Below are 27,948 nucleotides of genomic sequence, written 5' to 3'. Positions count from 1 at the left end.
ACTTGTTTACTTTTGTACTGTCTGCCACACCAAGTAAAATCAAATGTCCTTCAGGTTTATTAAAGCTTTCTCAAATTTCTGTACCCTAATTATCTCCCCCTTTCTCTACCTAGGTCACTTTTCCTGGGTTCCTTCCTCCTTTAAGTTGCTTCCTTTATTATGGTCATTGCTCTGGACTATGTCCAAACTAGTCTTGTTTTGCTCTTCATTGAAGGGAATTTTAAAAGGCCTTTCTTTCTTCCTGGTTGGGGTAGGTGCTGTTGTGGACGACTAATGGGCCAACATGTCGGATTACCCCCTGCGATCTCCATCAGCCAGAACGATAGTGGCGAATGCCGAAGTACAAAGAACGATCTGGAGAAGTGGTCAGTCAGCAAGCATACCCAGCTCAGCCCAACAGATGCCTTTGGCACAATTGAATTTCAGGGAGGAGGACATTCCAACAAAGCTATGGTAAGCAGCTTGTTTTCCAAACGTCGAGGACGAAGGGCTTTGGAAGTAGGATATGTAAAGTGTGAACAGTCTTTATCACTGCTGTTTGACTTAAATGCATTCAACTTGACTCATTCAGTTGCACTTTTGTTTCTGGTGTCCTTGATAATATTTTTTCCTCTATCAGAAATACTTAATATAGCTATTCTTCTTTTGCCTGTTAGACCACTGGCATTTAGGGCACCAATGAAGGTCCTCCATCTCTGGTGCTGTTCACGGCTTCCTTCGTCGTGTCAGTAGCTTCCTCCCAGTTTACATTCAGTCTTGCAAGTCCTGTGTGGAGATTCAGGAATACCATCGCACACAACATTAGAAGGATTCTTCATTGCTCTTCCCATAACAGTATTGTTTGACCAGACATGGTTGTTAGCCCTGAGTTGAACCCTCAAACCCGGAGGACCGGTGGGCCATTCTTCCCTTTGACCTGCTGGCATGGGTGATCCTACCAGGAGCTAAAGCATAAAGCCCTGACTCCAGCCAGCTTAGCTCTCTGGGTCATTGAGGCACGCAAGCCTCCAAACCACAACAAAGCCGTGGTCCTCTTGGAGATTAATATAGCTATAGAAGGAGAGCATAGACCATAGAACAGTACAGCACAAGGACAGGCCCTTCGGCCCACATTGTGCTGAACCAAATAAATTAGAAATCAAATGGCCTACTAATCTCATCCCATCAGCCTACCCAATGTCCTTCCTTTTCCCTCACATTCAAGTATTAAGTTAGAGCAGGGCAAATTTTGGGAGTGTTAGCAGGAACTAGGGAGAGTTGATTTGGAAAACTTAATAGGGCAAGTTCACATCTGACATGTGGAGAGTGCTTAAAGACCAACTGCAGAGTACAGGACAGATATCTTCCAGTAAGAGTACAGGACAGATATCTTTCAGTAAGAGCTCAGGACAGATATCTTCCAGTAAGAGTTCAGGACAGATATCTTCCAGTAAGAGTACAGGACAGATATCTTCCAGTAAGAGTTCAGGACAGATATCTTCCAGTAAAAGTACAGGACAGATATCTTCCAGTAAGAGTTCAGGACAGATATCTTCCAGTAAGAGTACAGGACAGATATCTTCCAGTAAGAGTTCAGGACAGATATCTTCCATTAAAAGTTCAAGACAGATATCTTCCAGTAAGAGTTCAGGACAGATATCTTCCAGTAAGAGTTCAGGACAGATATCTTCCAGTAAGAGTACAGGACAGATATCTTCCAGTAAGAGTTCAGGACAGATATCTTCCATTAAGAGTACAGGACAGATATCTTCCATTAAGAAGGCAGGATAGAATAGAAGGGAAAAGTTGGATGTCAAGAGAATTGGTGAATTGAGTCAAGAAGAAAAAAGAAACATATGAAGTTTAGGATGCTAAAATCAAACATATCCCTTGAGGATTATAAACAAGCCAGAAAAGAACTCAAGAAGAGAATTAGGAAAACCAGAAGGGTCCATTAAAAGTCCTTGGCAAGTCGGTTCAGGAGAATCCCTAGGCATTCTTTACATACATCAAGTTCAAGGGGATAATTAGGGCGTGGACAGGACCACTCAAGAATAAAGGAGGGAACATGCACTTGGAGGCAGAGGATGTGCATGTGGTCCTAAATGAGTACCTTACAACAGTATTAACCAAGAAGGAGACAGAGGATAGAGAGATCAGGGTGGAATGTGCTAATTTGTTAGGGTGTTTTTGAGATAAAGAATGGGTAGTACTGGGTCACTTAAAGAACATTAGGGAGAATAAGTTCCCTGGGCTTGATGGAATATACCCTATCTTATTGAGAGATGCAAGAGAGGAGATTGCTGGACCAATATTTTACGTCCTCTCTGGCTACAAGCAAGATCCCTGAGGACTGGTGAGTAGCAAATGTTCTTCCATTATCCAGGAAAGAAAATAGGGATAATCCTGGAAACTATAAACCAGTGAGTCACACATCAGTGGAAGGGAAATTACTGGAGAGGATTCTTAGGGCTAGGATTTATAAGCATTTGGGGGGGGGGGGGGGAACAGGCTAATTAGGAACAGTCAGCATGATTTTTTTGCAGTTAAGTTCATTTGATTGACTGAGTTTTTTGAGATGATGATAAAGGTAGATATTGTCTACATGGATTGTTTGACAAGGTCCCTCATGGGACGTTTATCCAGAAGATTAAGATGCATGGGATCCATGGTGCTTATGCTATCTGGACTCAGAATTGGCTTGCTCATAGATGACAGAGGGTAGTGGGCTATGAGACTTACTCTGGCTAGAGGTCTGTGACAGATAGTATTCCACAGGAATTCATACAGGGACCTCTGCTGTTGGTGATATATATGGTTCAATGGATCAATATAATATCAGAGAATGTATACAGTATACTACCTGAAATTCTTACCCATCACAGATACCCACGAAACAGAAGAAAAACTCCAAAGAATGACTGACAGAAAACATTAGAACCCCAAAGCAGCAGCAAAACCATCAAGCTCCCCACCCCACACCAAGCAAGTAGTAGCAAAGCTGCCATGGCCATGATTTAGAGTCCATCAAAAAACTACTGTCCATCACAACACTTTGACATCTCCCAGGCTCTCTCCCTCACTAATGAGAGAAGTATCACTCCTGTCACAGTGAGAGGGGAGGCCAACAACTCACTGTTTTGATGATACAGTTTTCAGCTTCTCTTATTTCAACAGTGACATACACTGCTGACTTGATGTATGTGTGTGTGTGTGTATGTATTTAGATATACATATTTATGTAGTATATAAATTACTTGGATGAAAACATAGATGGATGGGTTAGTACATTTGCAGAAAATATGAAGATTACTGATGGTTTGGATAGTGTAGAACAATAGTTCTCAACCTGGACCATGTGGCCCCTTGGGGGCCATGCCGGATTCCATAAGAGCCATAAGTAAAAGGCAAGAAACTAGGGGTCACAGGAGTTTCTTAATGGACCATGTTGTAATGAAATATTTATAAAATATATAATACAAATCATTGAATATATGTAATTTAATTGGAACCCTGAATGAAATAAATGTGAAAATATGGTAGATGATGCAAATGTTCCCGCAAAACAGCTTAGCCTGTGTGTTGGGGGGGAGGGGGGGTAAGTAGACATCCCTCAATTCTGAGGCGATGCCCTCTAGTCCTAGATATCCGCAATACAGGAAACAACCTCTCCACATCCATTCTATTCAGACCTTTCAATATTCAATAGGTTTCAATAACATCTACCCACCCCCCCACCATTCTTATAAACTCCAGTGAGAACAGGCCCAGAGCCATCAACTGTTCCTTGTATACTAACCCTTACATTCCTGGTATCATTCTTATGAACCTCTTCTGGATTTTCTCCCACGTTAACTCATCTTTTCTTAGATAATGGACCCAGAACTGCTCACAATACCCTGTGAGGTCTGGCCAATACCTTATAAAGCCTCAGCATTTCATCCTTGCTTTTGTATTCTAGTCCTCACCAAATGAATGCTAATGCTGTATTTGTCTTCTTTATCGCCTGTTAAGTTCTGTAACTCCAGAAACTAACTGAAAGAACAACACAGGAGCAAGAGCAGCACTAAATGTTGGAGAAGCTCAGCAGGTCAGGCAGCATCTATAGAAATGAATAAACAGTCAACATTTTGGTCCGAGACCCTTCTTCAGGAGCTGGGTACTTGTCTACTTGTTTTTTTCCCTTTTTTTAGTGAGATGCTCACATATGATTGGCGGCATAATGATGTATGCCATTCACATTTTTTAAAATTGAGATACAGTGCAGAATAGGCCCTCTGGCTCTTCAAGCCATGCCACCCAGCAATCCCCCTGATTTAATCCTAGCCTAATCACAGGACAATTTACAACAACCAACCAACTTACCAACCTATCTTTGGACTGTGGGAAGAAGAAAACTGGAGCACCCGGAGGAGACCCAAGTAGTCACGGAGAGAAGATACAAACTCCTTACAAACAGTGGCGGGAATTGAACCCAGGCTGTCTGTACTGTAAAGCATTATGCTAACCATACGCTTCCGTGCCGCCTGAACTTCCACAAATTAAATAATATCTTAGAGCATCATTAAAACCATCACTGAACTGGCAATGCATGGACAATTTCATCAATTCAGCCAAGTTATCTGAAATGGACTCTCTTTCCTTTTGATTCAGCTTATGAAACCCAAGGTATTCTGCAATCAACAATGATTCCGGTTCTAAATGTTCCTGCATTACTCTCACAATATCAGCAAAGTTCATTTCAGATGGTTTTGGTTGGAGCAGTTAAACTTCTAAGCAAAATGTATGCTTTTCCATCCACTGCACTCAGCAAAACTGGCACTCATTTTTCATCGGCTAAATAATTTGCTTCAAACTACTCTTCAATTCCTTCGGTATACATCATCTAATTATCTGATCTGCAACCAAATGCACCTATTTTTCCAATGTAGCCAGCCATTTCTGCTTTTTTAAAAATATTGATATCACATGATAATCACTGTTTATGAGTCCCTAGCTGTATAGTTTGCTTGTTAATTTCATCCATCTTCTGTCTTTTTTTAAAAACTCAAACATCTCTCTCCCCTTCCAAATGTGCTGTCCTTCAACTAGTTGGTGGTCATCTTGGGTTCATTTTAACTTCACCGCTGTTATGTTTTGCAACTCCAGGAGTTAATTGAAAGGAAAAACAGGAGCTGGATACTTGTCTAATTTTTAGTGAGGCAGTCACATGTGACTTGGTGGCATAATGACATGTGCCACTCACGTATTTCTTACATATAACCTATAGTGAATTATGTAAACAAAGAAAGAACGCTTAATCAAACAATATATTTACAATATCTCTGAAATATTGAAAACCCTACACCACCGATTTGAGCTGCAAGTTAACCTTTCAGGAAACCTGCATGAGGACTTATAAATCCCCTGCACCTATAATTTGTGAATTTTCTCCCCATTTACAAAATAGTCCACACCTTTATTCCAACTGTCACTTCTTTGTCCATTCCCCCAATATGTCTAAGTCCATCTGCAGCCTCCCTGCCACTCCACCTATCTTCATACTGTCGGCAGACCTATTCACAAAGCCATCAATTCCTTCATCCAAATCATTGACATATAACGTGTAAAGAGGCGGTCCCAGCTCTGAACCCTAAAGCACACCACTAGTCAACAGCAGCCAACCAGAAAAAGCCTTGACATTTCCACTATTTTTCTCCTGCTAGTCAGCCAACCTTCTATCTATTCTATCAGCTTTTCTGTGTACCATGGACTCATATTTTGTTAAGCATCCTCATGTGTGGCACTTGGTCAAAAGCCTTATGAAAATCCAAATAAACAACATCCACTGACTTTTCTTTCCACAGTAAAGAATGACACAAATACTTAATAAGTTCCTCCACCATTTCTCTGTCCCGCATTTCTACCTTGCCAGACTCAATTTTCAGTGGTCCGATACCCACTCTTGTCTCTCTTTTACTCCTTAAGCAGCTTGGACAGCAAATTGTTATTTCTAATTCTGACATCTTTTTGCTGTCAGATATATTTGAAAAATTGAACAGTTACAAGGAAAATAACCTGCAATCTCATATTCTGCAAAGAGGCTATTACCACTTTTCTTGGGAAAACTCAAACTTTCCAGTCTCAATATTGGACATCACAAGTTTATGCAATTTTCTTCACTAGTCACACTTGAATTCGAATTGCAAGATGATGATCTGATTGTGCATCTTGATCATTTGAAACAACTGCACACTGACAATGGAATTTCAGTTCAGAGATCTGCTGGAGATGCATATTCCAGACTGGGTGGTGGATCCATTTGGGGTGAATGTGAATGACATTGGCCCCATGTTGCAAGAATGTCTTATTGAGCTGCAGAGTGATACAACCACTCATGCAAAGTTCAAATGCACAATGCAAAGTTTCTGGACCAGGAGTGATATTCAAAATAAGTTCCCACAGCTCTGGGAGAAAGCAAAGTTATTGTTAATTGGACTTCCTACCTCTTATCTAGTTGAGTGTGGTTTTGGTCAGGCTGTTCACCTGCTAACAAAAACTCGCAACCATCTTGACGATGTGAAAATCTGAATGGATATCTTCGTCCGAGTTGCAGTCAAAGACTCACTAGTCTACATCAGTCACAAGGATCTCACTAAATACCCAAAGTAACAGTGTAAAATGTTCTTTCGTTGCAAGTTGAAAGAATATTATATACGTATATAATAAATAAAGTATCCTATTCAGATCTTTGAAATAGCTTTATTTTTCATATTCACCTCTAACATCATATACCTATAATCTGTTAAAACATAAATATTGACTGTATATTAGAATAATTAGTCCAGTTGACAAAAAAGTTTTAGCAACTAACGGAGACTATGGCGGCTACGGAGGTAAATGAAAGTCACATGTGGGCTACAAGTAGAAAAAAGTTGAGAACAACTGGTGTAGAAGATTGGCAAAGAATACAGTGGAATATAGATCAGTTACAGATATGGGGGATGAAGGTCAAATGGAGTTTAGTCCAGCCGGATTTAGAAGATCAAAGCCCACTCTTAACAGCAAGACCCTTAACATGTTGATATGGAGAGGGATATTAGGGTCCAAGTCCATACTTTCCTGGAAATAGCCACACAGGTTCATACAGTGTTAAAGAAGACATATGGCATGCTTGCCTTTATTAGTCAAGCACTGAGTCTGAGAGTTGGGAAGTTATGTTGCAACTTCATAAACCTCTGGTTAGGCTGCATCTGGAGTATTGCATTCAGTTCTGGTCATTCATTTATAAGAAGGATGTTAAATCTTGGATAGGGTGCAGACGAGGCTTACCAAGGAGCAGTCAGGATTACAGGCAGGTGCCATAAGGAGAGGCTGGACAAACTTGGGTTGCTTTCTGTGGAGCGTTGGAGACTGAAGGGATATCTAATAAAGGTTTGTACGATTCTGTATGATAAAGGCATTGGTAGAGGAGACAGCCGGTTTCTTTTCCACAGGGGTGAAATGTCTAATACCAGAGGGCATGTATTTAAAGTGAGATGGGGTAAGTTCAAAGAAGTGCAGGTTAAGTTTTTTTTACATGGAAGGTGGTGAGTTCCTGGACGGCACTGCCTGGGGTGATGGGGGAGGCAAATAGGATAGAAGCATTCAAGAAGCTCTTAGATAGGCACATGAATGTGCAGGAAATGGAAGGATGGATAGTGTGTAGGCAGAAGGCTATGGGGCATGTGATTAATAACGTAATCAACATTGTGAACAGAAGAGCCTATTTCTGCACTACACTGTTCTGTGTTCTATTTGGCAAAACTCAAAACTGCCCTAACTAGGTTAAGTACCCTTGCCTTGTAGCAGGTTCCCCCAGCCAGGCATATGAGTTACACTAGTGGATCAAGCTGCCACTTAAACCTAAGTTCCAACTCCTTAAACTGTATCAGAGTTTGTGGGAGCTTGCTGTGCACAAATTACCTCCCACGCTTCATGTGTCACAATGGTGACTACAAAATTACCTGACTGACTACCCCCAACACTTTAGGTTACCCTAGGGTTGTGAAAGGTAACTAGCTACTCTTTTTCAATAGACAAAGGTAATTCATACATAAGTGACCCTAAACATCACACTTGGCTAGAGAGGCAGTGACTTGTTTTACCAAGAAATGTTTTGTCGATGCATTGTATCCAACGTTCTGAATGGTGCCTCAGGAAGACTGGTCTTTGGAAGTTGCATTGATTATTCAATTAAAGAAAACAATAAGCATAGCAGCCCAAATTCTGCAAGCATCCATGAAATATATGGTTTTTGGGTTGTTAACTGAATATCTTCTAGCCCTTGGTCAAATTTAGCACATCTGAAGGTGTGCAATTGAGTACACAAGATAACATCTCCTTAGACATCTATCACTCAAAGCTGCACTAACATGTTATAAGTCAAGTATGTGACCTTCCATATCAGCCAAACCACACCCTCTGATTTGGAGTGAGCTCCACCCGCGGATCAATCCACCGAGATCTAACTACTTAAGTTGTACCATGGTTAAATGGTAAAAGGGAAAATTACCGAGAGGTCAAAAGTGGAATGGATCTGTTTCCAGCTTTACCTCATGAATCATACAGTCTTTTAGTTTCCACATTTTGGGGGTCTGAACTCATTGTTAGGAGACACAAGTTAAAATCCTACCATGTTGCTTTGTAGAACTTAAAAGATTAATTAAAGAAATCCAGAAGGGGAGCTAAGTCATATCCAAAATGGAAATGCCACTAATGGCATTAAAATTCTATTGTTGTTTCTACCTGATTCACTAATGCTTCATAGAGAAGGAAATTTGCCACCTTTGTGCTTGCTGGTCTATATGTGACTCCTGAATTAATACTTAACTGTCCTCTGAAATGGCACAAAGTCCAAGTGCAACTTTGGACAAATAATCAATCACAACCTTGCCAGCATTGTCTGAATGAATATAAAATTACATAAACTTTAACATCTCTCCCTCCCTTCCCTCGGTGCATGTAGAGTTCTCTCATGGCATTATATTAACTGTCATTTCACATGTTAAATTTCATTAAATTGTGCACATCTAGCTTTGGTCTCTGTTGACGTCCCTAATGGCAACCACACACCCATTAAATTGTTGCCACTAAATTACTGCTTCCCTAAACTCTGTCAGCCTTACACTCTCTGATCAGTCCCACAGGTGCAAGCCCATCTGAACTGACTAGCAAGCTACCTTCTGCACTTAGAGCAGACTGCCGCAGAGTGCCAGGTAGCAGCTCACCACACCTTCTACTTAATATTGGCCTCTGCACCAACGAGTTCAACAAAAAAGAAACATTTCCCAGATTGTGCATAGATTGGGAGTGGCTGCACATTTGACTCCATTTTCAGAACTTGATTCCATTAACAGAAGAGCAGAAGAGAGCTATATATTTAACCCGGAGATAAATTTAAAGATTCTAGCCATTCCATTCTTGGTACCTTTACGAACATTTAGTATTAGGATTGGTTTATAGTCGCATGTACTGAGGCAAAGTGAAAAACATTTGTTTATGTGCTGTACCAGCAGGGCATGCCATATATAACTGCATTGTGGTAGTAAAAGGAAAATAGAATGCAGACTATAATGTAGCAGCTATAGAGAAAGTGCAGTGCAAATAAACAAAGTTTAAAGGCCATGACAAGGTAGATTGAGAGATCAAGAGTTCATCTTTAGCACAAGGAGACAATTCAATATTCTGTTAACAGCAGGTCAGAAACCGTCCTTGAGATTTCAAACTTCATGCAGATTGTGATCTTGTAACCCTATTCTCCTTCTCTTCCCAATCCTGGTACAGTATGTGCGTGTTTCATTTGACACAAAGCCTGACTTGCTCTTACACCTGATGACAAAGGAATGGCAGCTGGATCTCCCAAAGTTACTGATCTCTATTCACGGTGGCCTCCAAAACTTTGAGCTTCAACCTAAACTAAAGCAAGTCTTTGGAAAGGGCTTAATTAAAGCAGCTATGACAACAGGGGCTTGGATCTTCACTGGAGGTGTGAACACAGGTGAGGAATCTAAGTTTTTACTCCTACCACTGAAGTAAGATCTTTGGAAATTTCCCTTGGTCTATTATGAATGTAGCTTGGCTTAGAGTATTAGTGACTGCTGACTATAACGTTATTATTCACCCTGTGATTGAAGCAAATTCTTACTGTTTAAACACAGCACTTTAATAAGGTTTTGTCTTTTTTCACTTATTCATTTACTCTTCATTTTGTCAGCTTTTGCTATTTTGTCCTTTCTGTTCCTTACAGTTTTTCCCTTTCCTGTTTTATAGCTGTACTTAATGTTTTTCCATTCACACAGGACAGTTGATCCATCTCCTTTGTTAATCTGCGTCTTAGTCCCTTTTCAGTGTCTGTGTCTCTATCCCTCTTTACATCTAATTCTCCATCCTTTTTTATGTACCTAAATCTCTCTGTCCATGCACCCATCCACGTTTTCTACATCAGCTTTAAACAATAAAGAAGCTGAGCAGAAATGGCTGGTTTGTGATTGAGTTAGTCCAGATTTATACATCCTACAAGGCTTGGGTCCATCTACAGTGGAAGTACAAATATTTGCCTTTTTATCTTGAGGAAACTTTATTTTTATTGATTGAGATACAGTGCCCTGGTTGAATCCTACCCTACTTACGGGACAATTTACAATAACCAATTAACCTACGAGCCGGGTATGTATTCAGACTGTGGGATGAAACCAGAGCGCCTGGAGGAAACCCACGGTGGTTCACAGGGAGAAGATTCAAATTCCTTACAGGCAATGGGAATTGACCCTAGGTTGCTGGTACTCTGAAGTGCTGTGCTCACCACTTTGCTGCCATGCTGCCCCCAACTTGAATGTTAAGAACCTACACAGGAGCTTCCTTGAATCATTCAGATGCTTCCAAGGTTCCACCTTCCTTACTTATACTGTCCCATCACCAGCGGCAGGTTCATTGGAGGTATAATTTTATTCTTTTGCAGCTAGAACTTAATTATGATTTTTGTTTAGAAATTCTCTTTACCAAATGTAGCTTTCCTTAATATACTAATACATCAAACTACTAGCATTATCGTTCACTTCCTGATACAAGCAATAACTTATTCACTCTCTCTCTTTCTCTGCCAGTTTTCTCCATTAATGTGCTAAGATTTTCCCGTGATTAGGCGAGCACAAATCTCAGGAAATCTGGACAGAAATTTCTGTTGGAAATTGCAGGAAAAGATACCAGTGAAATTTCTGGAATTTCAGAAGAAGATAAGATCTAAAACAAAAGTAAGGCATTAAAGTGTCATTGTTAGCCCGCCTCTGTGCTCAAATTTACCAGAGATCCTCCTGTGAAATGCCTTTGAGGGGTTTGATGGCGCCATATAAATGCACTTTGCTGTGATTGTTGCTGGATATGAACAACCAGTTGAGGATTCCTATGCGTCAGTAATCCAAAATGGTGTTACACTCATGTTTTCCATGGGCTCATTCTTAGGGGTCATTCGGCATGTAGGAGACGCACTCAAGGACCATGCCTCAAAGTCCAGAGGAAGGATCTGCATTATAGGCATCGCTCCATGGGGAATTGTGGAGAATCAAGAGGATCTGATTGGAAAGGATGTGGGTATCTTATGTTCTTTTCTTTAGTATTGCTATTACTATATTGAGCAAATGCCTAACGTAGAATATTATATCAATGTCCCTCATCAACACTTGAAAGCAAGGCCAATCCAAAAAAAAAATCAGGTCTCAAGTAACTCCCCTGTAGAAACAAATTGGTAGTATCTAATCTGGAACAGTATTGTGTTATATCACATTTAAAAGCGGATATAGAATACATTAATGAAATGAACTAGTGAAGAACATTACTCTGGATTTGTATTTGACAAAAATAAATTATTTTTTCTATTTTTATTGACAAAAAATCAATTTGAGACTTTTGTACTGAGAAATTGAGTTTGACCTATTGTAATTTCAAGAAGTCTTGAAAAACTAGTAACAATGTGAAGTAGGCTGGTTTTTTGAACTTCTAGTTTTATAGATTTATTTCCCTCTTAGACCTCTTGAATCAACTAACAGACTGTGTAAGGACAGATTAAGATGTTTTGGAGCCATTGGTGGAAAGTAACAGATTTATATAAATTTGCCATACTTATTCAAAGTTCAAAGTAAACTTATTATTAAACTACATATATGTCACAATATATATCCCATCTACAATAACTCCTGTTGCACAAGGAGGTACTGAGGCCAAGGTCTTGAAGTTTGTTGATTGGTTTTGACCTCCTTATAGACAGGTGCCTTCAATCCTGAGCTATATTGAGATATTTTGGATTTGCAATCATTCATTGTTGATTGTCCTTTCCACTTCTACCTTCCCAGCTGTCTGATATCGAAGCAAACTTCTCAGCTTTGATCCAGAGATACCCTTGTATCAGTACCACATACAGTGTTTCCACTTTCACAATATCACCCATCTCTACCTCTACATCAGCTTGCTTGCTGCTGGAACCCTCATCTTGAACATCCCAATGCACTGCTGGCTATCTTCCTTATGCCGTAGAACCATAGAACTTGATATTGTCCACAACTTCACTTCCCTTGTTACCATGTGTACCAAGTCCATCTTTACCCGGCAACTCAGTGCTCACTGATCAACACTGACTGCAGGTGAAACAACACTTCAGTTATTAAATCCTTAACATTGCCCTTGGTCTCCACCCCCCACCCCTACTCTTCTCCATAAGTTCCTTGCAGATCTCCAAGCCTTCAATACATCTGAGCTCCTTCATGTCGTACCTCTTCCAAAATGCTTGCAAATGCTGAGGCTCCAACCTTCGAAATTCTTTTTGAAAACCTTGTCACCTCTTTGCTTTCTTAAAACTACGCACTAAGACCGTATGTTAAAGCCAACTGTCTGACCAAGCTTTGGACACCTCTGTAATGACCTTCTGTGGCATGGGGACAGATTTTTTGATGATACTTCTACTAAGAAGCTACAGAAATGTGACTGCAATATGGGCCTTATAGAAAAGCAGTCTGTTGTTGTTAATTAACTTGTTTTCATGCAGGTGGTCCGCCCTTACCAGACCATGTCCAACCCCTTGAGCAAGCTGACAGTGTTGAACAGCATGCACTCACATTTCATCCTGGCAGACAACGGCACAACAGGCAAATACGGAGCTGAGGTGAAGTTACGGAGGCAACTGGAGAAGCACATTTCCCTACAGAAGATTAACACTAGTGAGTACTTCAAACAGAAACCCAAGCAGGTCTTTTTAGGAAGAAGCCAAGGGTGTTTAAGGCAATGATTTGCTTCACAGGATCTGACTAATGCTGTCAACTCCTGTGCAGTTTACAACAGCTGGTGGATAGCAACCTGTTTTCCCTTGTTTTGGTTCATTTTTGGGGGTAGTTTACATAAAAGAAACAATAATTCGGAAGCAGAGTTCACTGCACATGTGTGAGGATAATTTTTATGCCCAGTATTTTGAAGTATGCAAAATAATGTATTTGCATTTAAGTTCCACCATGAATTTTGTTCTCGTTCTCTCTCTGGCTCTCTCTCTAAACCAGGGATTCCCAACCTTTTTTATGCCATGGACCAATACCATTAAATAGGAGGTCTATGGACCTCAGGTTGGAAACCCCTGATCTATACATATGTACCATTACAGTGACATGGGATAAAATTTCCAAAGCATAGTACAACCACCTTTATATGTTTAGAGCAAGAGATTGAGGGTGAATTTTGCTTTAGTTTCATTAAAGCTGCCTGGCTTTGCAATGAAAATGTTGTTCTCAATCAAGGTCATTATCTTCTGTTAACAAACTCATCAATCTACACTAGTGTGCTGTCCTGAAATACAATTTGTGATGTTATTGAATCAATTATTCTCCTTGTACTTCTCATCCACTGATTTTGGTCCACCTTTCATAGTGAGGGCTGACCTCATTGAAACCTATGGAATGGTGAAAGGTTTTGATAGAGTATATATGGAGAGGATGTTTCCTATGGTAGGAGAGCCTAAAGCCAGAAGACACAGCCTCAGAATAGAAGGGTGTCCTTCTAGAATGGAGGTGAGGAGGAATCTCTTTAGCCAGACGGTGGTGAATCTGTGGAATTCTTTGCTACAGACAGCTGTGAAGGCCAAGTCTATATATATATATTTAAGGCAGAGATTGATAGATTCTTGATTGGTCAGAGCATGAAGGGATACAGGGAGAAGACAGGAGATTGGAGTTGAGAGGAAAATTGGATCAGCCATGATGAAATGGCGGAGCACACTCGAAGGGCCAAATGGTCTAATTCTGCTCCTATATCTTATGGTGTGATAGTTGATCTACAAATCTGCATGCTGGGCTTTTCAAGGGCAATATGCAGCTGTGTGCATTTGTTTGGCCTGTGGGGAAGTTTTAAAGGATTGATTTGGGGCGGAGTTCAGATTGATGTTAAGGTGCACCACTGTGCCTTTTTATTGCACACTGGGTGGCATATATTAAAAAGACAGCCTACAACCAGAGGCCATAGGTTTTCATTAACTGGCAAATGAACCAACATAATGGGAAGAAAATTCCACAACTTTGCTGCAGCAGAAAAAAATATAGTTGTAGTGGTGTGTTACACGCAGCGCTGCAATAACGACACGGTGTCGGTGAGCTGCAGTTACAAAAGAGGTTTATTCAAACTTCGCGGCCTCGCTTTAAAGCCTTCCTGTTCCTACCCTCCCCGGGTGGGAGTGCTCTAGTATTCACAGTCCTGTCCTGCGCGCGGGCTTTTCCCCTTGCTGGTGAAGCAGGCTTGGAGCCCTCTTTGGGACCGGCCTCAATGCCGGCGCATGCCACTTTGTGAGCCGGTTCGAGTGCGCTGGGAAATGGGTCACCACATAACCCCCCCCCCCCCAGAACCGGCGATACACCCTCCAATGTCCACAGTCTGGGTCGGACTCTGTTTGGGAGGTCTGCCTCTGTGCCGCGCCTCAACCGGCTGTGCCAAGTCCACATGGGCTGGTTTGAGTCGGTCCACCGTGAAAACCTCCTTTCCCTCCAATGTCCAGCACGAATGTGGACCCGTCGTTTCTGATCACCATAAATGGCCCCTCGTAGGGCCGCTGTAGCGGCGCCCGATGTCCGTCCCTTCATACAAAAACAAACTTACAGTTCTGCAGGTCTTTGGGTACGCAGGTCAGGTTCTGCCCATGCTGTAAAGTGGACATGGGGGTCAGGTTACCGAGCCTCTCATGTAGTCTGCCCAGGACTGCTGCGGGTTCTTCCTCTTGCCCCCTTGGGGCTGGTATGAACTCTCCTGGGACGACCAGGGGTGCGCAGTACACCAACTCGGCCGACGAGGTGTGCAGATCCTCTTCGGGGGCCGTTCGGATTCCGAGCAGGACTCAGGGAAGCTCGTCCGCCCAGTTAGGCCCTGTGAGGCGGGCCATGAGAGCCGACTTCAGGTGATGGTGGAAACGCTCGACTGTGGGTGGTAGGCAGTTGTGTGGTGCAGCTGTGTCCCCAAAAGGCTGGCCGTAGCTGACCACAGGCTGGAGGTGAACTGGGCGCCTCTGTCGGAGGTAATGTGGGCCGGTACCCCGAAGCATGCTACCCAGGTTGCAAACAGTGCTGGGGCGCAGGATTCGGAGGTGGTGTTGGTGAGTGGGACCGCCTCTGGCCATCTTGTGAACCGGTCTACGATAGTCAGGAGGTGCCGCGCTCCTCGCGACACTGGCAGGGGGCCCACGATATCCACATGAATGTGGTCGAAATGCCGGCGGGTGGGGTGGAACTGCTGTGGCAAAGCTTTGGTGTGCCGCTGCACCTTGGCTGTTTGGCAGTGCATGCACGTTCTGGCCCATTCACTGACCTGCTTGCGGAGTCCGTGCCAAACGAACCTGTTGGCTACCATCCAGACGGTTGTCCTGATGGAGGGGTGCGCTAAGTTGTGAATGGAGTTGAATACGCGCCGCCGCCAGGCTGCCAGAATGACGGGGCGGGGTTGGCCGGTAGTGACGTCACAGCAGGGTCCTCTCACCTGGGCCTACGGGGAGGTCCTGGAGCTGCAAACCAGAGACTGCAGTCCTGTAACTAGGGATCTCCTCATCTGCCTGCTGCGCCTCTGCCAGTGCTTCATAGTCTACCCCCTGGGGCAGGGCTTGGATGTTAGGGCGGGAGAGGGCGTCCGCCACAACATTGTCCTTTCCCGAGACATGCCGGACATCTGTTGTGTATTCGGAGATGTAGGACAGATGTCGCTGCTGGCGGGACGACCAAGGGTCGGATGCTTTCGTGAACGCAAAGGTAAGCGGTTTGTGGTCCGTGAACGCGGTGAAGGGCCTACCTTCTAAGAAGTACCTGAAATGCCGGATTGCCAGATATAGCGCCAACAGTTCCCGGTCGAAAGCACTGTACTTGAGCTCGGGTGGTCGTAGGTGTTTACTGAAAAACGCCAGGGGTTGCCAGCGACCCTCGATGAGTTGTTCCAGCACTCCACCGACTGCCGTGTTAGATGCGTCCACTGTGAGTGCAGTAGGGACATCCGTTCTGGGGTGCACTAGCATCGTGGCATTTGCCAAGGCTTCTTTGGTTTTAATGAAAGCGGCGGCAGACTCTTCGTCCCAGGTAATGTCCTTGCCCTTATCCGATATCAGGGCGAACAGGGGGCGCATGATTCGGGCAGCTGAAGGGAGGAAGCAGTGGTAGAAATTCACCATACCCATGAATTCCTGAAGGCCTTTGATTGTGTTGGGTCAGGGGAAATGGCGGACCGCGTCTACCTTAGCGGGCAGAGGGGTTGCCCCGTCTGTAGTGATCCTGTGACCCAGGAAGTCGATGGTGTCAAGCCCGAACTGGCATTTGGCCGGGTTGATTGTCAGGCCGTATTCACTCAGTCGAACGTAGAGTTGACTGAGGTGGGACAGATGCTCCTGATGACTGCTGCTGGCTATAAGGATGTCGTCCAAATAGATGAAAGCGAAGTCCAGGTCGCGTCCCACCGCGTCCATTAACCGCTGAAATGTCTGTGCGGCATTCTTTAGGCCGAACGGCATGCGGAGGAACTCAAAAAGGCCGAAAGGGGTGATGAGTGCCGTTTTGGGGACGTCGTCCAGATGCATCGGGATTTGATGGTATCCCTGGACAAGGTCTACTTTGGAGAAGATCCGTGCGCCATGCAGGTTTGCTGCAAAGTCCTGAATGTGCGGCACAGGGTAGCGGTCCGGTGTTGTAGCCTCGTTCAGCCTGCGGTAGTCGCCGCATGGTCTCCAGCCCTCTGTTGCTTTGGGTACCATGTGCAGGGGGGAGGCCCATGGGCTGTCGGACCACCGTATGATCCTCAATTCCTCCATCCTCTTGAACTCCTCCTTCGCCAGTTGGAGCTTGTCCGGGGGAAGCCTTCGAGCATGGGCGTGGAGAAGTGGTCTTTGTGTCGGGATGTGGTGCTGTACGCTGTGTCTGGGCATGGCTGTCGTGAACTGCGATGCCAGAACCGATGGGAAATCCACCAGGACTCTGGTGAAGTTGTTGTCGGACAGCGTGATGGAGTCTAGGTGTGGGGCCAGCAACTGGGCTTCACCCAGGGAGAACGTTTGAAAGGTCTCGGTGTGGACCAGTTTCTTCCTGGGCAGTGAGCTCGCAAAAAATCCGCTCCCAGGAGCGGTTGGGCTACGGCAGCCAGTATGAAGTCCCACGTGAACCGGCTGGAGCCGAACTGTAGCCGCACCGTATGGGTGCTGTAGGTCCTTACTGTGCTGCCGTTCGTGGCCCTCAGGGTGGGACCCAGTTCTCTGTTGCGGGTGTCGTAACTCATTGGAGGTAAGACGCTGATCTCGGCTCCGGTGTCGACCAAAAAGCGGCGTCCCGACTGCTTGTCCCAGACATACAGGAGGCTATCCCGATGGCCAGTGGCGGCTGACCCTGGCATTTCCCGGGAACTTGCAGAGCGGGCTACAGCAGCGGGCTTCTGCGCCCCACCGCTGGTGGTAGAAGCACTATTGTTCGTTGGTCTCCTCACCCCTGCCTCTGGGGTTAACGGGCTCTGCGGCTGGGCCTGGTCTGGTTTGCTGCTGGGAGCGTGGCCTGGTGATCTGTGCAACGGACGCCCCACTCTCCTTCTTGGCTTTCCACAGCACGTCCACCCGGGCTGCCACCTTCCGGGGGTCGCTGAAATCCGTGTCGGACAGCAGCAGGCGTATGTCCTTGGGCAGCTGCTCCAGGAACGCCTGCTCAAACATGAGGCAGGGCTTGTGACCTCCGGCCAGGGACAGCATCTCGTTCATCAAAGCCAACGGTAGCCTGTGCCCCAAACCATCCAGGTGCAGTAAGCGGGCAGCTCGCTCGCACCGTGAGAGTCCGAAAGTCCTTATGAGCAGGGCTTTGAATTCTGTGTATTTGTCATCCGCTGGGGGCGACTGTATGAACTCCTCAACCTGGGCGGCTGTCTCCCGGTCGAGGGAGCTCACCACGTAGTAGTAACGTGTGGCATCCGAGGTTATCTGCCGAATGTGGAATTGGGCTTCTGCTTGCTGGGACCATAGGTGAGGTCGCAGCGTCCAGAAGCTTGGCAGTTTTAACAAAACTGCATGAACAGATGCAGCATTGTTCATCTCCGGTCCAAATATCGTTTGGGCCGTCGGGGTCACCAATTGTAGTGGTGTGCTACACGCAGCGCTGCAATAACGACACGGAGTCGGTGAGCTGCAGTTGCAAAAGAGGTTTATTCAAACTTCACGGCCTCACTTTAAAGCCTTCCTGTTCCTGCCCTCCCCGGGCGGGAATGCTGTAGGGGGCGCGTATTCACAGTCCCGTCCCGCGCGCGGGCTTTTCCCCTTGCTGGTGAAGCAGGCTTGGCGCCCACTTTGGGACCGGCCTCAATGCCGGCGCATGCCACTTTGTGAGCCGGTTCGAGTGCGCTGGGAAGAGAATTGCTTGAGTATTTGCAGGTTTGCTGGGAAAAGGCAAGGTCGAGGGGCTAATTTGAAAGCGTTTTCAAAGAGCAGAAGAGACAAAAAGGGCTGAAACACTCCTGTGCTGTAGTTTTCTTTTTAATTAATAGCATAATGCTTCAGTCATTATGTAAAGAGGTGACTCAAAAATTTAATTTATCTGGAAGTCCATCCTCAAAGTAGCTGGAGATGAACTGGCACACTGTTGAGATGCATTCTCTGTTGAACTGGAATAGGTGTGTTGTGTATTTAATATTCCAGTAATCTTGTAAATATGTTGTTGATTAAGCATTCTTTGTTTAAATAATTCATTATGGGTTACATGTAAAAATAAGTGAATTGCATACATTATGACACTACCACATGATATGCACGTGCCTCGCTTAAAGTAAAAATCGAAGTTAGACTCCTGTCTTTTCCTTTCAATTAGTTAATGTTTTGGAGTTACAAAACAAAATGAAGTGTAAAGGAGAACAAAATAATTATTACTATGGGTCCAATGCAGCACAAAAAACACAACGATAAAGAGCACAATAATAATAAATTAAAAGAAACACATAATACATCAGATAGATTATATAGATAGATTGATTGTATGTCCATAAAGTGACACTAGGCTATACATAAGGTGACTGACAGAAAATAATAAAGTAGTGGTGGAGTTAGTGGGTGGGAGTGTTGATCAGCCTTACAGCTTGCGGAAAGTAACTGTTTTTGAGTCTGGTTGTCCTGGTGCAGATGCTTCGTAGTCTCGTCCCAGATGGGAGTGGGGCAGACAGTCCACAGGCAGGGTGGATGGAGTCGTTTAAAGGTTCAAAGGTTCATTTTATTAGCAAAGTACGTGTGCAGAATACAACTCTGAGATTTGTCTTCTCCAGATGGCCAGGAAATACAGAAAAACCATGGCAGTCATTGACAGAAAAGACATCACCCCTCTGTACGGAAAAGAAAGAGAAACAAGACTCACTTTCAGGGTTCTTTTGAAGACCCTGACCTGGGGTTACGGTTCTTTGCGGGAATGGGACCCGCTCTCGGGGTTCTATAATTGGTCATTGTTCAGCACGCAAAGGCTCAGCCTAAGAGTCCGAATCAAATTCGGAAGCCTAGGATCTCGGGGCTATGGAGACGGGTGGATTGAGGGTTGGTGTCACGACAGGAGACCCGTGTGTGTGTGGGGGGAAGGTGGGATATCTGCTGTGTGCCTGGAGACCCGGGATCTTCGCGATCTTCAGGCACAGAGCTCAAAAAAAGCGACGTAACGGACTCTTAACATCGTAAACCAGCGAGTTGTTTGTTATGTCTCTCTGCTCACTGGGAAAATGGAGACACCTCCTTCTCCCTTATTAGGGAGAGAGCCTGTGGTATGTCGAATACCTGGTGAAACGTGAAACTGCAAGTCTGTGTCTTTGCTGTTGCTTTGCTCACACTTGAGCGCTCGGTGGCGGTGCCAATACTTGCTTTTTTTTGCCGGTGGGGGGAAAGGGGATTGTTGCTTACGTGTGGGAGTGGGGAGCTGGGGGGAGGACTTTGGGGTTCTGACATTTAACTGTCATTCATTCTTTAGGGCACTCCTGTGTTTTTGTGGATGGTTGCAAAGAAAAAGCATTTCAGGATGTATATTGTATACATATTTCTGACATTAAATTGTACCTTTAAACCTTTGAACTCACAAACCCCAAACCCCGCCCCCCCCCAAACCCTCCCTCACACAAAAACTAACAGATTACCTACTTGGGAAAGGACAGCGAGAACATCAAACCCCTCCCATGCAAAAAACAACAGCCAGAACAACATCAAACATCTAATTCCCTCTCTCACACACAAAAATCTAACATCACATCACAGAAAAAGCACCAACAAGAACGTCTGACCACCAAATCCCCAGCCCCTCCTTCACACAAAAACTAAAACATTGTCCACATGGAAAACAGCAACTAGAAAGAAAACACAGAAGACTGAAGGAGACCAAACAAACAGGTGTCCACACAAATAATCAGGCAAGTCTTGAAATTTTGAAAACATCCTCCTCTCTGGTGCTGCTCTGGCACCTTTCTGTATATGTGTCCGTGATGGCGGGTTGGCTGGTGCTGGTGGTGCGTTGGGCAGTTCTGACTGTCCATTGTAGAACCTTCCTTTACACAGCAGTGATACAGCTTTCAGGATGTTCTGTGCTTCGCATCTGTAGAATGATGCGAGTATGGATGTGCAGAGTCTAGTTCCCTTCAGCCTCCTCAGAAAGCAGAGGCATTAATTAACTTTCTTGACTGCGTAGGATGTGTACTGGGGCCATTCTTTGGTTCTGCCCCAATATCCACCTGGATGTTCCAGCAGTGGCTCAAGCTGTGCCCCTGCACTGCCCCCTATCAGCCTGAGTAATGCCTCAGCACTGTGCTGACGCTGAGCTGGGTGCTCCCCCAACAGTACCATGATTGTAGGCCCAGGTTCTACCACTAAAGAATTTTGGTTTGTGAAGCACAGGTACCCAGCCACACTGTTTCAGGGTCTGTGGGTCATACCGAACACAGCTCAGAATGAGCGGACACAGATATATTACAGGCTGTGTTTCCACCCCATTCCAGCCTTCCCACCATAGCAGTGAGACTGCGAAGAGTTCCTCTGACATCTGGTGAATCAGTTTTCTTCCTCTTTGACTAACCACAGCTCTCTAGCATCCCTCGGTACTGTTCTAGTGAGGAATCACACCAGTATCAAACTTGCATGAGACAAGCACAATTTGCCAGATTATCTTCTGTGTTGAAATTTCAATGGATCTGTAATTATACTAAATAACTCTCTTGTCTCTGTGCAAGTTATACTCCCAACCATTGAGCACATTTACATGAAACATTGCTGAAGAAAAGCAGCATCAAAGATCCTCTCCACCCAGGCCATGCTCTTTTCTCACGGCTGCCACCAGGTAGAAGGTACAAGTGCCTCAGGAGTCACACCAACAGGTTCAAGAACAGTTACTACCCCTCAAGCATTAATCTCCTGAACAAAAGGGGATAGCTACACTCATTTAAGGACTCTTTTATCTTGTTATTTCATGCTCATTATTTATTACTATATATTATCTGCATTTGTACAGTTTCTTTACAGTGTACAGTTCCTGCTGTTTACAGTTTACAGATCCTGTTTACAGTTACTGTTCTCTAGATTTGCTAAGTATGCCCACAGAAAAAGTATCTCAGGGTTGTATGTGGTGACATGTATGTTCTCAGATAATAAATTTTACTTTGAACTTCGAAAAAGGCTTGGATAGGAAAAGCTAGAATGATGTTGCACTGTCAAAGGTGATGCCCTTCAGACAAAACATTTACCAGTGACTCATGAGGACACAACTACAATGTAAAAAAAAGTCAGCCACTCCCTAATAACCTGGTCAATAACTATATTATAACAAACAGCTCCTAAAAGAAAGCAGACTACCTGTTCGTTATCACAATGTGTGAATCAACTGTGAATAAGATGGCAACTGTGTTTCATACATGTCAGCTGTGACAGCTCTTTAACAAATAGTTCTTTGGCCAAAGAACAAATGGGCACTTTGCGAGGTGGTGAGGCATATCACAGGAAAGCGCCTTCCTTCCTTCCCCTGAAGAGTGTGACATGTGGACTTCCCTTTGTCATCCTATGCCTGAGAATGTGTGAAGGGGCTGGGAATGCAAAGGGACGTTCAACCGTCATCAGTGGCTTCGGCTTCATTGCTCTGCTGGGATATAATTCATTATTCTAGGTGTTACGTGAGGGCAAGATGTTTATGCAGTGTGCGTTTTATTGAAAGGCAAATTCCCGTAAAATGGTGGTGTGTTCAGATGCAGCAGCCTCTCGGGAGCCAACCAAAGTTCCAAAGGTGTTTTTCTCCTTTTACAATCACAAGACAGTGCCGGACATTGAGAACTTAAAGCGCTGCAAGTATGCTCCATCAGTGAGCTGCTGGTTGGTGGAGGAGCTAGGCTTGGTGTGGACTGTGATACTGCCTGCTACAGGAAGGCATCAGAGTCAATGCGCAAAGGCTGTGGCAGTCTAGCAAAGAGTGATTGTCTTGGATGTTTCTCTCGCAATTGCAAGACCCTGTTGAACAGTGATAATGTAAAATGCTGCAAGACTGTTTCCCTTGTTCATTGGCGCAACAGATGGTGGGGAAGTTGCGTGGGCTCAGTTGTAGCGAGGACGAGGCCTCAAGCTGCAGACTTGCCTTTTACTGCAGCCTCTTTCCCCCTCTCTCTCCCCTCTCTCTTTCTCCCCATTCTTCCTCTCCATCCCTCTCTACTTCTCGCTTTCTGCCACCCTCCCTGATTTTCTCTTTACCTCTCCTTCTCTAATTTCCTCCTTTCTGATCTCCCTCCCTCTTTCCCTTTGTCCCTTCTTTCCTTCTATCCCATTCCTTCCTTCCTACCCTCTGTTTCTCAACTTCACTATTCTCCCTCCATTCTTTTTTCACTTCCTCCATCTTTCCTTTCCCTGTCCTTCCCCTCTGCACCCCTTCCTTCCTCGTCTGCATGCCTTCCCTACCCCTCTCTCCCTCCACCCATCCTTCACTCTCTCCCTTATGCATCAACAGTGATCCTGTCAGTAACACTCACACTTGTGGGACAGTGGTAGTGCTGTCATGTTCGGAGCTAATGCCTTTTGAATGAGGATTTGCCCAGCCTTTCTGGGCTGTGAAAAGACCAGTGGTGCAGCGAACTGTCACTATGCCCCAGGCTGGTATGAGCCTTTCCATCAAGATCATTCAAACAGATTTTCTGCCTCTTATTACGTTGTGGAAGCTTGCTGTGCACAAATGAGCAACTGTGCTAACTTAAAACCCAAGATGACCACATCATGAAACAATATTTCATTAGCTAAAGAGCATTTGGTAATATCCTGGAAGTCTTTATAATTAACTGTGAATACTTAAATGTAAAGGCAGGGGAAGAAAAATGAAAAAAGATTGCCAAGGATAAAGGCAGATCTGAGAGTTAGAAATGGAAAGAAGAGGAGGAAATGTCTGGGATTCTCTTTAGGAAGCAGAAGGCTGAATGGTAATCTCTTTTTAATCATGTCTGAGTTTGCTCGAGATAGTTACAGGGAATGACCAGAGTTTGGGGTCAGCAACAGAATAATAAAGTATCCAGTAAAAATTCAGGAGAAACATCTTTATCCAGGAAGTTGTGGGAAAGCAAAACTTGCTGGCAGAAGTTGAAGCTCGAATGCATTAAGGAGAATCTGCTTAACATAAAAGACAGAGTAAGGAATGAAACCAAAAGCTGAGATGAGGAAGAAGAGCAAAAAGAAAGTCTGCTGATGTTGGAATACTGAAGCAAAGCCGACAATCCTGGCATAGCTCCAGATCAGGCAGCATCTGTGGAAAGAGAAACAGTTAACATTTAAGGTCAGCAGAAAGTGCACAGGATTCAAAGGAGGTTTGTCTGGTGCAAAAACTCCAATATAGTTTTTTTTGGAGCAATTGTCCTGTTCCTGTCCTGTTAAATGAATGCTGGCAGTTTGCAATGGAATTCCCTCCTTATCAATATTTTCCCGTAACCTTGCTTACAGGGACATTGCTCAGAAACTGAAAAAGAGACATTACGAAAACAGAGCTTGTCAATGTAATGAGAATTTTCCTGAACAAGCAGGCCTGGTCCCTTTTTCCTGATTCGTAACTTATTGTAGTACTTTGGAATTGTGTTTACTCCATGCTTTGGTCTCACACCTCCTTGCTGGTTTTATGGGCAAGAAAAGAATATTAATATGAATGTTGAAAGTATTTCATGCAAGTAAGGGATACTGTTATATATAATCAGTTTTGTGTGATACTTGTGTGTTTAGACGTGCATCATTCTCTGTTGCCATTCACGGTAAAAATAAAATAGCCTTCCAACCTCTTATAGATCATTACTAAATCTGAGGAAATGGGACATTGATAAGCATACTTTTGGATTACCGTGTGCATTTCTGGTCACCCAGCTATTAGAGTTAAACTAGAGAGGGTGCACAGAAGATTTAAGAGGATATGGCTAGGAGTGGGAGCTTTGGATTAGAAGGAGAGGCTCAATAGGCTAGGGCATCTTTCTCAGGTGTGTAGGAGGCTGAGGGGTGACATTATAGAGATATACAAAATTATGAGGGGCATTGATAAGGTGAATAGCCGAGGTCTTTTCCACAGTTTAGGAGGGGTACAAAACTAGAGAGCATAGAGTTAAATTAAGAGGGGAAAGATTTTAAAATGACCAGAGGGACAACCTCTTCACATAGAGGGTAGCGCATATACAGAACAAGGAAGTGGTAATTGCATCATTTAAAAGTCAATTAGACAGTTATGTAGATGAATAGGAAAGATTTAGAGGGATAGAGGCCTACCATAGGAAAACGGGATTAGCTCAGTTGGGTTGGCATGGGTGAGTTGTACCAAAGGGTTTGTTGCTGTGTATAGATCTATGACTGGGAGTGATAGTTGCCCCATGGAACACAATTGATAACATATCAGGGACTAAAAAACAAGACATAGATTCATGAATCTGCAGTGAAGACATAGCTTTCTTCCCATCATTCATTCACTCTCAAATATAGAGTATGCTCAGTTAAAACCTACCCTGGGTAATATGAGCCTTCAACTGAGTGTCAGCCCTGCCTCTTATGCACTTGTAGCCCTGCACCGACCGGTGGTGTAGTGGCATCAGCACTGGACTTCAAGGCAGATGGTCCTGAGTTCAAACCCAGCTTGGTCCCAACTTGGGCAGCAGCAGTGTCTAAGCGGAGGAAAGGCCTGGCAATCTACTTCCATATCTTGCCATGGAAACCCTTTGGACCCTGTGGTCCATGAGGACACGAAGAGTCAGATTGGACTTAATGACTGAACAACAACAAGCCAGAAATTTGATCACAAAATCGAGGCTTATGTGGTTATAAGGAAAGACTGGATAATCTAAGTCTGTTTTCCCAAGAGCAAAGGAGGTTGAAAGGTGATAAAATTATAAAAGGCAGAGATAGAGTAGATAGCCTGAATGTGTTTCCCACTGTAGGGGTGTCTAACATCAGAGGGCGTACAGTACTCTATTTATTGATGTGGAGCAGAGAGTGAGTTTGTAAATCTGGCGGGAGCAAAGGATGTTGGGAATGGTGAGGCTGGAGCACCATGGAAGAGGTGTGGGATCGGTGGAAATGCCAGGCCTGAGACACCAGGCAAGGTCATTTGATTCCAAACAATTGTTCAATTGATCATTACAGAATGTCTCTCTGGTGCTTCCTGCTCCCTCCCCACTCTCCCTTCCCCTTTTCCCAATCATGTTTCCCTTCTCCCTGCACCCTTCCCACTCTCAGTCAACAATAGAAACCCATATCAGAATCAGGTTTATCACTACTCATATATACCATGAAATTTGTGTTTCTTTTTGTGACAGCAGTACACTGTAATGCATAAAATTACTACAGTACCATGCAGAATTCTTAGGTACCCTTGCTGCATTATGTGCCTAAGACATTTGCACAGTACTCTAGGTTTAAGGTGAGAAGGAGGAAGTTAAAAGGGGCTCTGAGGAGTAACTTCTTTTTTTATACACACAAAGAGTAATTGGTACCTGGAATAAGCTGCCAGGGATGGTAGGATTCCACTGAGTAACAGCAATTAAAGGGCATCTGGACAGGTTCTTGAATGTGAAATCATTGAGGAATATGGAATTAATACAAGCAAGCAATATCAAGTGGGGTGATGATCAACACAAACGGGATGGACTGAAAGACATTTCAGTGCAATACATGGCTCCAATTCGCCTACGTGACCAAGAACATGCCTGCAACCCACTTATTAATCAAATAGTGAATTATAACCTAAAGAAGATGATATCTATATCATTATGTTGCAGTTTGTGAGCTAATGTGCATTGCATTTCCTTTATTCCAATAGTGAACGCACTTAAAAAATACATTATTGGTAGAAACCCTCCTGGGGATATCCCAAGGTTGTGATTTATGCAACTGAAAAACGTGATTACTTTCTGTCCTCGCTTCCCTCAATAATAAAAGCTATGCTGGTGATAATGAGTATGTGACAAGTTATTGCATTAGCATTGATCAAAATTTTATCAAGTTATGCAAGCAACTTCTAAACAAACACTGTAGATTCCAGTTAATTGGGATACATCGGGAGTACATTTTGACCCAAGAAAGAAGCTGCCCTATTTAGCTGAAATTTCATGGAAATAGTTTAAAAAGTATAAAAAAGACAAACAAATGTTTAACTGAGTAACAAATTAGGTGCTTAAATGAAATATAGAATAAATGAGAATATTACCAATACTGCTACAGCACTATAAAACTGTTCATTAGTTCCAAATAGTTATTGACAGAGGGATTTATTCAGTGTCTGTTGCCATGTCTGATTGACTGTAAATGAACAAAATTAGTTCAGACAGCTAGTGCAGATAATGGACTGCCCTCATACAATCCTTTTGATGGTTGCATTTTCCAAATCTTCATTTCCATTGTAACATTCAAGATGATCATTGATACCTTCAAATCCTTTGTAGTTCCTAACTTGTTAAAGTAGTGAAATTATTTCATTTTCACTCCCATTTGTTTCTGACATCCCCAAGCCTGAATACTTAAAACTGCTGTAAGCAAAATATAGAAACATAGAAAACCTACAGCACAATAAAGGCTCTTCGGCCCACAAAGCTGAGCCGAACATGTCCCTACCTTTGAACTACCTAGGCTTTACCCATAGCCCTCTATTTTACTAAGCTCCATGTAACCATCCAGGAATCTCTTAAAAGACCCTATCGTTTCCACCTCCACCACCACTGCTGGCAGCCCATTCATCGCACTCACCACTCTCTGTGTAAAAAAACTTGCCCCTGACATCTCCTCTGTACCTACTTCCAAGCACCTTAAAACTATGCCCTCTCATGCTAGCCATTTCATCCCTGGGGAAAAGCCTCTGACTATCCACACGATCAATGCCTCTCATTATCTTGTACAGTTCTGAATTGTCTTACTTCTTATTTCTCACCAACTATCAGTGACAAAACTCACTACTTTTTGAACATGAACACGTGCAACTGATGCTA

The 27,948-nt window shown here is 43.8% G+C and overlaps 1 protein-coding gene across 16 annotated transcripts in view; it reads left to right on the top strand.

Moving 5' to 3' along the window:
• Positions 1-27,948, top strand: part of trpm3 (transient receptor potential cation channel, subfamily M, member 3) — a 501,544-nt gene that overhangs the window by 328,405 nt on the left and 145,191 nt on the right. For all 16 annotated transcript variants that reach the window (XR_012099271.1, XM_073048536.1, XM_073048531.1 and 13 more), the window contains exons 3-6: positions 255-453; positions 9,784-9,997; positions 11,458-11,582; positions 13,034-13,205. Coding sequence is in view for 15 of the 16 variants with exons in the window: in XM_073048536.1 (XP_072904637.1) it covers positions 255-453; positions 9,784-9,997; positions 11,458-11,582; positions 13,034-13,205 (710 nt within the window). In the remaining variant the exon portion in view is untranslated. The remainder of the gene's footprint in view (positions 1-254; positions 454-9,783; positions 9,998-11,457; positions 11,583-13,033; positions 13,206-27,948) is intronic.

The sequence above is a fragment of the Hemitrygon akajei genome, chromosome 6 (assembly GCF_048418815.1).
Source record: "Hemitrygon akajei chromosome 6, sHemAka1.3, whole genome shotgun sequence".
NCBI classification, from domain to species: domain Eukaryota; kingdom Metazoa; phylum Chordata; class Chondrichthyes; order Myliobatiformes; family Dasyatidae; genus Hemitrygon; species Hemitrygon akajei.
The sequence above is the reverse complement of the archived record's forward strand: the minus strand, read 5'-3'. Positions and strand labels throughout refer to the sequence as shown.